The 16,876-nt window shown below is 46.9% G+C and overlaps 1 protein-coding gene across 7 annotated transcripts in view; it reads right to left on the bottom strand.

The window, feature by feature from the left end:
* Positions 1 to 3,017: 3,017 nt before the first annotated feature.
* HHAT (hedgehog acyltransferase) overlaps positions 3,018 to 16,876 on the bottom strand; it is a 367,203-nt gene continuing 353,344 nt past the window's right edge. For 6 of the 7 annotated variants that reach the window (XR_009537066.1, XR_009537069.1, XR_009537065.1 and 3 more), the window contains 3 exons: positions 7,250 to 7,417; positions 4,609 to 4,725; positions 3,018 to 3,325 (listed from right to left, as the gene is read on the bottom strand). Coding sequence is in view for 1 of the 7 variants with exons in the window: in XM_060130771.1 (XP_059986754.1) it covers positions 7,326 to 7,417 (92 nt within the window). In the remaining 6 variants the exon portion in view is untranslated. Of the gene's footprint in view, positions 3,326 to 4,608; positions 4,726 to 6,436; positions 7,418 to 16,876 lie in introns of those variants that run through there. The other variant, XM_060130771.1, reaches the window with a different exon arrangement.

Here is a 16,876-nt window from a genome sequence, read left to right as displayed (position 1 = left end):
TGCAAGAGTGGGGCTGTCCTCTCCTGGCTGCCAGGGTTGGCACAGACAGCCTTGGGGAGCAGAGTCTGAAAGGTCAACATGAGGGGTCCTTCCCCAGAGGCCCCACACACTCATGCAGCTTCTTCCGCAAGGCTTACAGGGGTGCCCCAATGCTTCCCGAGGCTGAGACATTATTGGATTCAGCCTCAGATGGCAGCATACAAAGAAAAAGTGAAATTTCCCAGGGCCGAGAGTCATGACCGTTAATGACTCTGGGTAAGCCGTGGCGCTTTCAGCCTCTTTAACTTGAGAAGCTGCCAGCTAGTCTTCGGGGCTGCGGCTCTAAAATATCTGGAATCCCATCTGCTAGCCGCCCCTGAATCGTTCCAGTGTGCCATTCCTTAAACGGGCTCATCAACCTGCTTCCGGAGTTTAGGACTCACCACTTGTAAGGCAGGGCGAGGGCCCTGATGACTGCAACCTCCAACTTCAGAAGCACCTGCCCAGCACCCTGCAGGCCCTTCCCTCCAGCTCTGCCCGAGGGGTACAGGTGTCTATTAAGAAATGACCCCCCAGCTGGTTCTGAGGGGCAAAGATGCTAATGTGTGAGGCTTTGAAGTCCAGACCTGTTTTGGGGGGAAAATAATGCTTCGTGAATGTACTGCTTGATCAACTCCTAGGATTCAAACTGGGCTAGTGATGAGAAACCCGGATCCGCTCATCTTGGGGTCGCAGGGCCTGCAACCCATGCTCCTGGGGGTGACAGCGCACCACAGGTATGGCTGTATATGCTTTTATTCTTCTCCCCTTAAGGATTTAAGGATTTGAGGGATTTTTGCTATAATGGTTTTCTCTGGAAAAACAAAAACAAAACATTTTTAAATGAGCCAAACCTTCTTTCCTTGCATTTTTCTGACATGCACTTGGCCGTGGGCTGCTTCGTGGCCGTGGGCTCCTTCGTACTAACTACCTACACCCTTGCCCAGATGCCGCTCTGGCTTCCCAAGCAAGAACCACGAGCTTCAGATACCACTGACTCAGCCTTCCACTTATAAACCGTTCTCTGGTGGCTGAAGCGAGATTAGGGAAACAAAAGGTATTTGGGTATTGGACCCAACCCTTAGACTTTTTCGAGGGAAGGGGACATGTCGTTATGTCGTTATACCATTGCAGAGTGATTGCTGGTTACTTGATCTCTTACATCAGTTCCTTACTTTCTTTTTTTTTTTTTTTTTTTTGCATTACGCGGGCCTCTCACTGTTGTGGCCTCTCCCGTTGTGGAGCACAGGCTCCGGACGCGCAGGCTCAGCGGCCATGGCTCACGGGCCCAGCCGCTCCGCGGCATGTGGGATCTTCCCAGACCGGGGCACGAACCCGTGTCCCCTGCGTCGGCAGGCGGGCTCTCAACCACTGTGCCACCAGGGAAGCCCAGTTCCTTACTTTGAATGTCATTCATAGGGAGGCTCCATTTCCCAGAGTACCCTAACAGACAGGCTGTTTGTTTAGAGTAGGAGGTCCTGCCCCTACCACTTGGTTGGTTGCTGAACACGGCCACGCCCACCCCCGCCCCCGCCTTGGCTGGAGGTATGGGAGTGAGGGGTGAGTCGGTGAAATAAGGCGATCAACAAGATGGAGTGCTTGTTCTTGGTGGAGACACCGTCTCCAGCAATGACTGCTGCCGTTCCATATACCTACAAAGGCTGCCCCACTGGCTATGACGAGATTCCCGTAGGAAGGAGTGGGAGGCAGCCATCTGGTTGAGAAGCCTTGGTCCAGTGCACAGTCTTGGTATCTCCACCTTCATCCATCCCCTTCCCTCGCACTCACACCCCCTGGCTTGATTCTTTCTAAGACTTTTCTTTATATTCTGGACCTCAGATTAAATCTGTAGGCAAAGGCTCTGTAGCTCGTGGTAGGCAGCCGATGGCTTCTAAAAACTCTGACGCTACAGCAACATGGGCCCTAGCGTTTCAAGGCTGTTCCCGTTTCTTGTTATCCAATTCCTGGGCTTGTTTTACCCTCAGCCTTCTAGATCATCCTCTGTGCTGCTGCTGGTCCTGGAATCCTCTTTCAGAAGTGGAGTTAGCACAGCTCTCTTTCAGAAGTGGAGTTAGCACAGCTCAGAGTAAAAATGCACCCCATCACACCACCCCATCCAGCGACCTTCCTCTCCTGAATCCTTAGGTGGGAGGGGAAAGCATTACGCCAGCTGTTAAGCTTTGTGCCCAAGCCTGTGGGGAGTGAATGAATGCCTTCGAAATAACCAGGTAGGTGTAGGAAGAGCCTCGTCTCCCCTTGCTGCCCTGGCCACCAGTTAGCACATGCACCCTCTGGGAAATTTCAGGAGCCCTGGTGGACGTACAAGTGGACGTGCACTTGATGCATAGGTTGTACAGTGTTTTGCAATAAAGATGTTTAGCCTTAAGACCCTTGAATGGCACTCCAACTGTGATGGAGCCGCCAACACTCTCTCCTCTCCTCCCTCCTCATGTAGTGTTGCTTAAAGAGGAGGCCCACTGAGGGCGCACTCAGGCCCCCGGACAGCCTCTCTTCTGTCACTCCATCATTGTACTGCCTTCTTTCTCGCTTCGATAAAAATTACCTTCACCAGCTCTCGTGCCCTCCAACTGGACGAGATTTCACTGTCCTCCCAGCACTAGCTGCGGCCATCAGAGACAGCACCATTTTCTCACCCATCATGTTCATGTTGAGATGTTTTCATTTCCACCCCCTCACAGTTCAAAAGAATCAATGTGAACTTGCCTCCTGCTTAAATTAGTTTCAAATGAAACTTCATTCTCATGCGAGCATATCAGACTTATTCGGGAACCTTTAGAACTGGACTTGAATACACTGCAGGTGCCGGACCGGTGGGTGCCCTCCCCGCCCACCATTAAACTTTTCTTAGAGCCACTGTCTCTTTATCTGTGACTTCTGAGTCAGCCAACAGATCCATTAGCTGTTCAATGAGACGTTCACGGATCTTGTATCAGGATATGAACTGCTTTTATGCAAAGAGAGATGCAAACCCGCCCCGCCCCCACGATGAATGTATTCTCAATATTCAGACGCCGTATATGTGCATCTGTTGGAGACTGCCCACATCTGACATCTCACTGACACTGCGAGGACGCTTCTACTCACGAGCAGTTCGTCATCCTGGGGCTCCTCCTTGTATCAACACTCTTGCCATTGAGTCCTGCCAAATCCTTCATTGGATTTTTCTTCTTCCTTTGCATCTGTCACTTTGTCCACAGGAGCATGAATCAACAGACGTGCAGACGAGCTGAGACTACTTGTGTGGTCAGCTGAGTACGCTGACAGAACTCCACTGTATGACTGCAGCCTGGGGATGGTAAGAGGGACAGGTGGGCCCCTCCATTGATATTCCCTTCTCAACATTTTTAAACAAGCACAAATGATATTTGTTAAAAAAAAAAAGTTTAATTTTATTTATTATGGTAATAAACTATTTTATACATGATCATACATGATTGCTTTTGCCTTGCCTTTTATAGAATTTCCAGGCATTGAATTGGGTGTTCGCACCTAAGATGATGACAGAACAAGGTGGTACTTTCTAGTCCTTCTCAAGAGCCCGGGGAGCTCTCATTTGGATAGCACCTGTAACTCCGGTTTTCGGAGAACTTAAAATTCTAGAGACACCAAGATTGTGTGTCAGTCAAAGTACTGCATAGCAAGAGAATGGTTGTGAAGGAGCTTCACCATATGGTCTTGAAATAGAGCTGTATCTGCTATACAAATGTACAGAGATGCCCTCCTAACCTGGCATCACTGGAAAAATTGCGGTACAACACCCTGAACACAGAACTGAAGCTGACCTCCCACCTAGAACTGAACTTTTTAACCTTTCTTGAACAATTTGGATTAAAATTTGTGTACTCGTGCTTCGCTGCCTTTTAAAACATACATACTGTCAAAAACTTTACTGAGTCTTTTTGGAATGACTCAGCGTCAACAGTATGAGTTCTGATCTGTGCTTTAATTCACTAATCGTCACAGAAGCCATTAAGGTAGAGGACCGCGTGTCCCTAAGCTAGTCCTGTACACCAGCACTGTTTCAGTTCTGCTGTGGTTTGAACAGCTATTGCTTCCTGCTCATGGCAAGAGTCTCCACAGTACTGCCAACATGAGTTCTTATTTCATACTAACGGACTACATTTCAAAAATGGCGCTTTTCTTCTTATAGACAGTACAACTTAGGGATGAGGAATCTGTGATCTGCAAGCCCTATTCAGGCCTCTGCTGGATTTCATAGGGCCACAGTATAAATCCAGTATTTTTGATGACTTTCTCCCCACACCCTATTATTTTTTTACATTGCAGAAGAGCATAATAAAACTATTTTAAGGGTGATATTTTTTAAAATTCCAAATGATTGATGTTCATTGCAAAAGTCCCACCTCATAAAGCACTAAACATATTGTACTCTTTAGATATCCTCAACGATGAAAAAAAAATCTTTCTTTGTGACTATGATTTTTATAATTAGTCAAAAGGACTAAGCAACACAGAGCCAAGTAATAGATACTACACTTTGGATGACAAATGGGTTTCAACAATAAAAAAGAGGGATTTTGTTGGTTGGTTTTAAAATAAAACAATTACCCTGAAGAAGGGCCTCAGAGAGGCATCTCACCATGCACTGAGAGAGGCCAGGACCGTCCAGATAATCTGGTTTCTCCACAGTTGGCCTTTCTGTATGGATGTGTTCTGGTACATTTGCTAGAAAAGAAACTCATTGTATTATGGTTAATTTGTTATACTTAATCAGTAATTCTATTGTTACCTTAAATAAGCAATGAGCAGTCTCAGTTTCTCTAAGGGGAAACCCCCTCCCACTAAATTACTGTTCTCCCAATATGCAGATCATTATACAATTATATATATGATTGATATATTTTCTTTCTACGTCTGCAGCCTTTAGTAGAACAAAAGGCTTCTTCTGTCACTTCTCAAATAAATTAATCTGCGGAAATAATGAAATAAACACTTTTCAGCCTTCTTGCACGGTCCCAAGAATTAGTCAAAATCACCAAGATTTTGCTGTCCTTCAGATGTTTTACTTGCCTCCTTGGGGCTCATCGTGACGACCATGCTTGGAGCTCTCCGGTTTGCTCACAGAGCTAGGTTGGAGTCGGAGGATCCTAGGGCTAGAAATGATCTTGGGATCTGTCTAGCTGTTTCCCTTCCCTGTGCTTGAAGTGGCCCAGGGCTGATAACTATGGAAAGTGACGCATCGGATGCACCTCAGCTGGAACTGCTCTGTCTGCTCAGACACCTCGGGAGTCTTTCCTTTAAAGGAACTCCAAGATTTGAGCTCATATGCATGAAAAGAGACATCATTTTCATATTACAGTTGGAGAAAAGCAAGAGGTTAAAGAAAACACTGGTCCTGGATAATCCACATATTGTGTAACCAGGCCTCAAATATATAGATAGCTAAAGACAGTAATCATTTACTCATTCCTGAGAACCACTCTAAATCATAGAATAGCTTGAAAGAAATTCAGGGCTATTACTTTCAAATATATTCACTGACTCTTCCAATGTAGTTTAACGAGTAAATAAGCCTATTTATTTTTATATAAATGGCGTCTCTGAAGAGTTGAAAATATTTTGCACTGTTTATATATGCACATGCATTAGACATTTCCCTGCAATCATCTTCACACTACCTTTTCCCCTGTAAACTTCAGCCAAGAGGGTTCTGGCTGACCACAAATCTTGAATGTGTTAAGAGTCCATGAAGTTTTACTGTATTCATCTGACGGCTCAATCTTCCTCAACTTCATCCCCGCCTTAAAACTTCGCAGCACCTTGGACTCACCTGCCTGTCTCCCCACCCCCCGTCCTTTACCAAGGCAGCTGCCGAGGCGACTGCTGCCCTGGTCTGCTTGCCTCCCTCCAGCCTCTGTCCTTTGCTGCAGCTAACACGGTGTGTGCCCCTCCCTGGCATCCACGGCTGGTCCCCTCCCAACTCTCTTCCGAGCAGAGTGGCTAGGAAGAAAGCACGTCGGCAAAATGGTCCTGCACCAGGAGTTTAAACCTCATTGAGCTAATAACCACAGCCCGGACACAAGGACAACAGCAAGTGACTAACGGGAGACAGCGGGGCCCAGACCAGGTCCAGGTGCACTTTCACTCAATGACGATTAATTCACGTGCTTGAGATGTTCTATTCTCCCACAATTGGGTACACTCTGGATTCAAATTTTGAAACTGCTTCACTTACCCTCTTGCCCCCTCAGAAGACAAAAATCCAAAGCCTCACAGAAGTATTCTGAATTATCTACCACTTGGGGCCATTAGTGGCCTGTCAGCATCTTTCCAGAAGAGTGAATAATTCAGAATTAGGTACGTGTGTTTTGATTTTAAACATTTTCCTCAAAAAATATTCAAAACAATTTTACAAAAATATGAATTATCTATGTGATAGAAAAGGCTCCATTTTATTGGAAACAAAAGAAAACAAGGTAAACCACAGAGTGTAAACCGCTCAGTGGGAAGATGACTGCTGAGACTTGTGTGAAGAGAGGAGAGACCACAGGAAGTCATCTTTACCCTCTATGACTTGCCTGATAGCACCTGTCTGTGATACACTATTCCTTGGTTTTTAAATTCTGCTTCTTTATTGGGAAAGAGTTAACTGTCAGGTAGAGGAACTGCCATGTTTATACTTCTCTGCAAATCTAGGGAAGAAGCAGCCAAATGTAGATCAGCTCAAGTAACAGCTCTCCTTGGGTACTGACTCCTTGCAATGCCACAGAACACATTCAGTCTTCTCTGACCCGGTAATTAGAAACACCGCTGTGGCTTTGTCACCTCCCTGCTGAGGAGCTGAAGTGTGAAGCTGAACCCAGGGCTGGTTCTACAGACTGCACTGCAGGACATGGGGAAGGGGACACTCGAATGCCACTGACCCAACATGTTTCAGAAATACCGCCCAGGGGAGGACAGGCCTATCACTAATGAGAATTTCTATGCCTCCGTCAAGAAATGTCTGTTACATTTCATTCTTGGTAAAGGAGAAAGAACCCAAAGGGCCCTTGGGACAGGATTCTGGATCCCGTCACCATGTGCAGCTAGGCAAGACACTTTACTGCTTTGGACCCCAGCCTACTCAACAGGAAGGCTGGGAAGATGATCTCTAAGTTCCCAAAGTTATGAGAGCTCAAGCTTCCAGTCTTGGAGTGAGGTAACTTCGACAAAAGATGAGCAGATCAGGCACTGCTCCCCTGGAGGTTACCTTGAGGTGCAAGGTCAGGGTGAAGCACTATTTGTCTTGGAAGCCAGCCAGAAGGGCTGACCGGGGCCCAGCGCCATTAGTTCACGGAGTATGTCTGGGCCCAGGCAATGCCCACGTGGGAGTAGCAGTACAGGAATCCCAGGACAGAGAGGGTCACACATGGCCAGCCTGCAGGGGGAGAACAGAGATAGAGGATGGTTAGGGATGTCCAGGGCAGGACCTCCCACCGGTCCAAACTGTCCCCTTTGGAGAAGGCAACTCAGGAAACAACGTGGGCCTCCGTTTATGCGTTAAGACACATGCCTCCTAGAAAGTCTGCACTAACTGGAACACCAGCAAGTTGATCCCTATGTCCCCACTGGGAATGGGTCAGCATAAAATGAGGGGGTGCACTGGAGCACATGCAAATTACGTTGAGAAACAGGACAAGCTTTTAAAGAATACATATTTAGAAGACTAACGTAGTTAATAATCAAAAAAGATGAAACATCCATGAGACCCATAGAAAATCTCAAAAATGTACATTGACCATTCTATTGAATTGAGTGCCGTCTGCCAGCACACAGAAGAGGGCCTACATTAAATATTCAGTTTCAAAAGTCAAAGCTTTTAGTGGTTCCTTCTACAAGTACTTGTCTTAGAATATCTGATGTTGTTTTCTTCTTTTTTAAAAAATAACAGCCCTCTCTGCTTCTTGTTACTTAATGATCTCCATGTCTTCTACATGTTTCACTTATTCAAACACTGGGGGCTTGGGGAGCCAGAGGTGCTCTGGAAGGTACCAGATGCCAAAATAGAAAGATTTAGTCCTGTGTCAAGGGTGCTCTCACTTCAGCGTGGAAAAGACAAACACCCTCCAGTGGGATTTACGAGCCATGTAATGTGTGCTAGGTAATGATGTGTACAGAGCACATTTAAACTGCACCATGGGAGATGAGCAAGAGATGTCAGATGGAAAGGAACCAGGGACAAGCTACCAGAGAGACCACTTGACGTGTGACCATAATGGGGTCATCCAAGGAACAGGGATCATGTGATGTGACTACTGCACAGGGAGGGGCGGGCAGGGTAGGGACAGAAGTAGGAGGAGGGAAGCCACTGAGGGTGATTATAACTCTGGCAGGCTCTCTCCTTGCTAAGTCAACCATTAGTTACTATTATTAATATGACATAGGTTCAGTCAATATAGCATAGTAGTTAAGTGCAGTTGCTGAAGTGGAATTGGACACAAGTTCAAATCCTGGCTCTGCCACTTGCCAGCTGTGTGACCTTGAGCAACTTAACGAATCTCAAATGTAAAACTAGGAGGGATAGAGCAACTTACTGAATAGTGTCTTTATAAGGTGCCACAGACTGAATTGTGTACTCACTCCTCAGTTCATATGTTGAAGCCCTAACCCTCAGTGTGATGGTACTTGGAGGTGGGGCCTTTGGGAGGTAAATAGGTTGAGATGAGGTCATGAGGGTAGGGCTCTCATGATGGGATTAGTGCCCTTATAAGAAGAGATACCAGAGACCTGGCTTCCTCTCTCTATGGCCTATAAGGACACAGTGAGAAGGCAGCCATCCGCAAGTCAGGAAGAGAGTCCTCACCAAGAACAAAACCATCAACCAACAAAACTTTGATCTTGGATTTTCCAGCTTCCAGAGAAATAAATGTCTGTTGTTTAAGCCACCCAGTCTATGGTATGTTGTGATGGCAGCCTGAGCTAAGATATAACAATTGTGTGAAATGATGTAAAGACCTGCACAGTGCCTGGCCCATGGTGGAGCACTAAAGAAAGGTAGTGATGTAATAGTGGTATTGAGAGGGTACAGAAGTCCTTCTACACCAAGATTAGAGTGACAACAGGGAGAGCAAGCCCTGGTCTTCCTCCTAACTCCTGTCTTCCCCTTGCTCCTGGGACTGGCTTGGCACAGTGTTTTCCCAGGCCCTGATGGCAAGAGAAGAAAGGGCAGCAGAGGAGGCCCAACAGCCTGGCTCTAGGACCAGTACTGCAGTCCCACCTCCCGTCTGCTAGTCGGCCAGGCTAAGAGTTTCCTATACCTGCTGGAACAAATTACCCCAGACTTAGTGACTTCAAAGAAGAGAAATTTATTCTCTCACACTTTTGGAGGCCAGAAGTCTGAAATCAAGGTGTTGGCAGAGCTCCCCTCTCTCTGAAGGCTCTGGGGGAGGATGCTTCCTTGCCTCTTCCAGTTTCTGGTGACCCCAGGCCTTCCTTGGCTTATGGAAGCCTTCTTCCCTGTCTCCTCTTCTCTAATAAGGACACGACCAGTCATTGGATATAGGGTCCACCCTAAATCCAGGATAGTTTTTTTCTCAAGATCCTTAACTAATTATACCTGCAAAGACCCTATTTCCAAACGAAGTCACATTCTGAGGTTCTAGGTACATATGAATTTTGTGGGTGCTATTCAGCTCAGTACAGCCAGGTACTTTTTCAAGCTTCAAGACAGACCCATCCTGCCTGGAGGTGCCCTCAGATCCCTCACCGCTGTGACTCAGACACAGATACCAGGGGACCTTTCAACACCTGGTCCTCAGTAGCCTCAGGGAGCAGGAAGAGGGGAGGGGGCTTCAGGTGCAGGAGGCGAACCCAGACTTCAGCTGTGTTTAGGGTAAGGCATCAGCGCGTGTTTGGTAAACACAGAAACCAGAGGCTGGCTGCAGAAGTGGGAGAATGGGGATGTTTCATTTACACAAAGCTGGGCCTGGGGAATGGCACAGCTGTGCTTGGCCCCGAGGCTGTCAAGGCACATCCCTGTGAAAGCTTCTGCCCAGCACACAGAACTGCAAGGAGCCCTGCCCAGAGGTAAGGCATATACATGTTCAGTCTGGACCACAGCTGGGCCCTGAAAATTCTCCCTGGTGTTACTGCATGCCATGCACAGAGGCAGCTAGACAGCAGTAATCCTGACGCTACTAGGAGACTGTAGCAGGATCTCAGTTTCTCTATCTACACATTGGAGGTCAAAAATAAATAAAAGCATGTGAAATAAAATAAAATCACAGGTTTGGTAGTGCTTTAAAAAGTATTTCAGAAAGGCAAAGGATTACCTGAGAATTCTCTTATGTACACACAACTCATTGGTCTTTTTAATGCATGAGTGTTCCTCCAGACAGTAGCCCCAGTGTGTACCAGATGGCATTCAAGAACCCATTCTCCTTTCCTGACCTCAGGAGTAAGATACGTGATGACAACAAAAAGAGAGATTCCACAAGTCACCCTTCCATAGCATTCAACCAACACTGGACGAGCATTTGCTATGTGCCTGGCTCTGTTCTTCAACTGCGGCTGCTGCTAACCAAGCAGATGTGGCCCAAGCATGACAGGGTGCTTGGGGCAGAGGCCCCTCTTCATCAGGGCTCAGATAAACGCAGGATCATAAAACTGGAAATAAATGGACTGTCATTCTGGCAACATGCCAAGGGTTGCTGTGATACACGGTCATCCAGGCTTGTCAACCGTTAACAAAAGATGGCATCAAAAAGTGTTCTGTCCCGCCAAAGGAACAGGGATCTCATCCTTCGGCCCTCTCTCCCCCTGGCCTCTCCCTACTAAGTTTTCTTCTTCCATGTTGTCCTTTCTCACCAGGCTTTCCAAACCTATGTGTCCGGAAAACTCCCTTGTCCCCACATCCTCAAACCCATGCATGCATACACACACACACACACACACATCATTAATGTGGCTTATAGAGACTGGTAGGCTGTACTGTACTGGTCAAAGGAAAAGATCCTACTTTAGGGCTGAAGCCCCCCACACATGCTGTTCATTTACGGCTGGGGCCCCAGAGTCAATGATAGGTGCAGCTTCCTGGTGGGCTTTTGATACCTAACAAGATGCAAACAGGTGAACACTTTGAACAGGTGAATGGCGAGGCAGCATTGAAGATATTAAGAACAGTGTGCTAGCGAGTCAGACAACAGTTGCAAAGGACTGGGGTATACAGTTAATAGGACAGATTATTTAACAGATACAGTGAAATGCATATAAGCAGGATGTTTAGCACAATAAAGTCAATTAAGAGGACCAAGGTAGGCATATAATATATGGAGTTAATAGGTGGCTGTATCATGATATTGTTAATAGGATATTGGTGGGTTGTATAATAACTACAGCTAATGAGAGACAGGTAGGACACAGAGGGGAATGGCTGTAGCTAATAGAAAGTGAGCCATGTAATTTGACTTGAGGTTATTAAGGCTGAGCCTCTCTCTGAGCAATTACATCAGTAGGAAAGGACTAGAAAGGCAGAGGTTCAGGACGCTGAAGGAAAAGACCGTTATCATGCAGGGCCATGAGAAGTCAAAGGATATCTCCAGCTGGGTTTCTGGAAAGTGAAGGGATAATCAGAACAAGAAGCAGGTCTAATGAAAAATATTGTTTCAAAAGTAATGTTATAGAATGGTGCAGCCACAGTGGAAAAGAGGACGGAGGTTCCTCAAAAAAATCAAACATAGAATTACCACATATATACCCAAAAGAATTAAAAGCAAGAACTAGAAGAGGTATTTGTACACCCAAGTTCACAGCAGCACTGCCTCCAACAGTCCCAAGGTAGAAGCAAATCCACTGACAGACGGGTACACAAAACGTGGTCTACATATATAATAGAATATCGATCAGCCTTAAAAAAGGAAATTCTGACACGTGCTATGACATGGGTGAACTTTGAAGACATCATGCTAAATGAGATAAGCCAGTAACAAAAGGGCAAATACTGCAAGATTTTCACTTATATAAGGTACCTAGAGTAGTCAAATTCACAGAGACACATAATACAATGGTGGTTGCCAGGGGCTGGGAGGAATAGGGAGTTAATGTTTAATGGGTACAGAGTTTCAGTTTTGCAAGGGGAAAAAAGATCTAGACATGGATGGTGGTGATGCTTGCATAGCAATGTGAATGTACTTAACACCACTGAACTGTAGAATTAAAATGGTAAATTTTATGTTATATAATTTACCACAATAAAAAATTATGCTGAATGAAAGAAGCCATCAACAAAATAATACATGCTGTATTATTCTACATATATAAAATGCAAACTGATTTATAGTAACAAAAAGCATGTCAGTGGTTGCCTGGGGCTGGAGCAGAGGGAGAAACAGATTACAAAGGGGCACTAGGAATCTTTGGGGATGATGAAGATGTTTTGCATCTTGATCATGGGACAGTTTTTCAGGGTATATACAACTGGAAAATACATTAAATGGATACATTTTATTGTGTGTAAATTATTTCTCAATAAAGTTGTCATAAAAAAAAATTTAAAGGTGTTCTTGGAACATTAGCAAATCACAGGCTTGTAGTACTCTACTGCAATGTCCTAGGCTATATATGCCCCAAGGTATTCAAACAAAAGATGCAATTCATTTATTTTTAACATCTTTATTGGAGTATAATTGCTTTCCAATGGTGTGTTAGTTTCTGCAGTATAACAAAGTGAATCAGCTATACATATACATACATCCCCATAACCCCTCCCTCTTGTGTCTCCCTCCCTCCCTCCCTATCCCACCCATCCAGGTGGTCGCAAAGCACGGAGCTGATCTCCCTGTGCTATGCGGCTGCTTCCCACTAGCTATCTATTTTACATTTGGTAGTGTATGTGTCCATGCCACTCTCTCACTTCGTCCCAGCTTCCCCTTCCCTCTCCCCGTGTCCTCAAGTCCATTCCCCACGTCTGCGTCTTTATTCCTGTCCTGCCCCTAGGTTCTTCAGAACCATTCTTCTTTTTTTTTAGATTCCATATATATGTTAGCATACAGTATTTGTTTTTCTTTCTGACTTACTTCACTCTGTATGACAGACTCTAGGTCCATCCACCTCACTACAAATAACTCAGTTTCGTTTCTTTTTATGGCTGAGTAATATTCCATTGTATATATGTGCCACATCTTCTTTATCCATTCATCTGTCGATGGACACTTAGGTTGCTTCCATGTCCTGGCTATTGTAAATAGAGAACATTGTGGTACATGACTCTCTTTGAATTACGGTTTTCTCAGAGTATATGCCCAGTAGTGGGATGCAATTCATTTTTTGATATGATGCTGGGTCTTCAGTCCCTCACCTCCCTAGGGGCAGGAGGACTTGCCATGTGTGGGACTGAACACGGGGCTCCTCTCATCATGCTTTCTTCTGCTGGGGCCTCTGAGGAGGACAACCAGAGGAACTCTCTTAGCCATGCCGATGTATTCAGCAGCTGAAGCAGCACAAATCCCTATCCTGGGGAAGAAATCAATCCTTCCTAATGGGAGAGGAGTTAACTGAGTTGCTGCATTGTGTATGAGCTATCAATTACCCCATCAAAGGCTTGCTCTGCTGTCAGGATGGGCAATGCTGCCGAGCCTGTGACCGCCATCTTGGCTCTAACAAGGCTTTTTTTTTTTTTTTTTTTTTGCGGTACACGGGGCTCTCACCGCTGCAGCGCACAGGTTCCAGACGCGCAGGCTCAGCGGCCATGGCTCACGGGCCCAGCCGCTCCGCGGCACGTGGGATCCTCCCGGACTGGGGCACGAACCCGTGTCCCCTGCATCGGCAGGCGGACTCCCAACCACTGTGCCACCAGGGAAGCCCTAACAAGGCTTTTTTAAAGGCCACATCCCGCTGTTAACCATTTTTAGAAGAAAATGGCTGGTGACCAGCATGTGAACAAACTTTGCAGTGAACCCTTCTTCCCATCCTTGCTTCCAGTCAACCAGAAACATAGTCCCTATCCATATGTGAGTAGTTTACAAAGAATATGCAATCTACTGTACAGTTTACAAAGAATACACAATCTTTTTTTTTTTTTAGTTTATCTATGTTTGGCTGCGTTGGGTCTTTGTTGCTGCGCGCGGGCTTTCTCTAGTTGCAGCAAGCGGGGGCTACTCTTCGTTGCGGTGCGTGGGCTTCTCATTGCGGTGGCTTCTCTTGTTGTGGGGCATGGGGTCTAGGCACGCGGGCTTCAGTAGTTGTGGCACGCGGGCTTCAGTAGTTGTGGCTCACGGGCTCTAGAGCGCAGGCTCAGTAGTTGTGGCACACGGGCTTAGTTGCTCTGCGGCACATGGGACCTTCCCAGGCCAGGGTTCAAACCCGTGTCCCCTGCATGGGCAGGCGGATTCTTAACCACTGCGCCACCAGGGAAGCCCAAGAATACACAATCCTAGTGAATCCTCACAACACCTTGAGACAGAAATTACTAACCTATACTAATATTCTTTCTTGAAGCTATATTGCCTCAAAGGGGCCCAGAGTCCACATCCCAAGGCCAGGGTGTCAGACTGAATCCTACCTGGAGAATAGTCTGAAGGACTTGAGTCTGTCCTTTAGTTTTATCTACAATTATCTATCATTTATCTACCATTAACAATGTCCTAGCTTCCTCCCTCCATCCACTCAGGCAAGATTTCTAGCCAGAGGCTCTGACGCCCTGTGGCCCGTTGTCCTTCCCACTCACCCACTGGCCCATTGTCCCTCCCACTCATCCACTGCTCAGTCGTCCCCTTGCTGAGCCACAGTTCTCCTGAGGGTTGAAGGACATCTTGACCCTCTCAGCTTGGCTCTTGGGTCCCTACAGCTGGACGGATAGACTCTCACCTTCTGGCCCCATGAAGCAGCAATGTCACCCAGCGACTCCCAGCCATTCTAAGAAAGGAAAAAGAGGAGCTTCCCATCCTAAGAGCCATCTGGCTACAAAGGAAACAAGTCTCACCTCTCCAGACAAACTCGCCTTGGCTGGAGCCTAGAACACAAATGTGAAGGATGTATCATGATCATCAAGGGCCACCAACATATCCATCCATAACCCTGGGGATGCAGGTGCATATATAACAGCCCGCATCACCATCTGGGTGAAGACGAATGTGAGACTGATGAATTTCAGCCTCTACAGCGGGCCTTTGCGAATGGGCAGGCTCGGAGGATATGCAATAGGGAAATGGAATGAAGAGGTGATTCTCGGAGATGCTGCAGAAGACAGAGACATAGGATGTGGTGACTGATGGAGTTGGGGGCCAAAGAACACACTCCCTCTCACTGACCCTGAGCACTGCCTCAGACGGTACCCTCAGGGCTGACACCAGCTGGTGCACCTCAGAGAGACCACACCTTACGTTAACAGACTGATGCGCTACCCTACTAGTTAGTAAAAGCCATGGTCCCAGCCTCCCCTCAGGACCTGTCCTCTGATATACATAACATCCAAAGGAGTAACACCTGGTTCTGTAGGGGCCTCTAGGACCTGCTCCAGCACTTAGCCACCATCTCTTTGAGTTGACTGGTCTGTGCCCGTGCCTTACCATTTGTTAGATATTTTGAATACCATCCGCACATCCTACATATATATTGCTCTGCCTTGGTGGCATTTTCTACTCTGAGGCCAGTGAAGGCCGAGTGTTTCTTTGCTTGGAGAACGAGCTCGTGCATCAGACTCTAGTCCCAGAGGGGCTGGCTCAGGATCTGAGAAACACCAGGGCACTCTGCACCGCCCCACCGGCTTCACTACTGTCATTTCATTAATTATTCAGAAGGACTTTATACGCTGTCTTCATTAAAACAGCTTGCTCTTGACAGCACTTTATTTTTAACAATACTCAGATCTGATGCGGGGAAATGAAAAAGGGCCTTGGTAGCTTTATTTCAGACTTATTTTCCCGAGTAGCCCCAGCCCGGAGATATTGTGGAGCCGTTCATCAAATGGTTCTGAGCCTGCAGACCTTCCTTCACAGCTCAATTTAGAGCTTTCATCTTAATAAAGCTATAGGACAGGAGCCTTTTCCTGTCCAAGGGCTACCTTATTTATTTAGTTATTGTTTGCGGTACACGGGCCTCTCACTGTTGTGGCCTCTCCCGTTGTGGAGCACAGGCTCCGGACGTGCAGGCTCAGCGGCCATGGCTCACAGGCCCGGCCGCTCAGCGGCATGTGGGATCTTCCCGGACCGGGGCACGAACCCATGTCCCCTGCCTCCGCAGGCGGACTCTCAACCGCTGCACCACCAGGGAAGCCCAGGGCTACCTTATTGAAGGATACACAGCAAGAGCACAGCTGCCCAGGCTTCCAAGCCTGTACACTGCTGGGTCTATTTTCAAACCCATGGGCATATGGACAGAAGGTCTAAAGAACAGGCTTTTGCTATCTAGGGTTAGAATAACCATTTCTTGCCTTCAAGTCATTTATAAACCAGGGCCTCAAACCCAGGTTTTGAGGCCTCGGTGTTCTTTCAAAAAACGCTCAGCTGCCTCTTTCACACCCTCGCGTGAGAAAGAAGAACTAGGTGGTTCTAATTTGTTCAAAACTGAAGCATGAAATTCTAGGGCACTGGTTCTCAAACACGAGCCCACATCAGAATCACCAGGAGGGCATGTTAGAATGCAAGGTCCCATCCCCCAGAGTTCCTGATCCAGGATGTCTGGGTGGGCCCAAGATTTGCATTTCTACCACGATCCCCAGTGATGTGGATTCTGCCGGTCCAAGAGTCACCCTCTGGGACCCCTGTTCTAGGGCACTCTGCACAGGGCTGAGGGAAGAGCTTATACCGGTCGTTCACACACCGACTGGGCTCTCTCTCGAGCAGAGGGCATGGACGAGCACTGAGCATTACAGGTCGCCAGGTGCTTTGCTGGCTGCACTCCA

The sequence above is a fragment of the Lagenorhynchus albirostris genome, chromosome 2 (assembly GCF_949774975.1).
Source record: "Lagenorhynchus albirostris chromosome 2, mLagAlb1.1, whole genome shotgun sequence".
Taxonomy (NCBI): Eukaryota; Metazoa; Chordata; class Mammalia; order Artiodactyla; family Delphinidae; genus Lagenorhynchus; species Lagenorhynchus albirostris.
The sequence above is the reverse complement of the archived record's forward strand: the minus strand, read 5'-3'. Positions and strand labels throughout refer to the sequence as shown.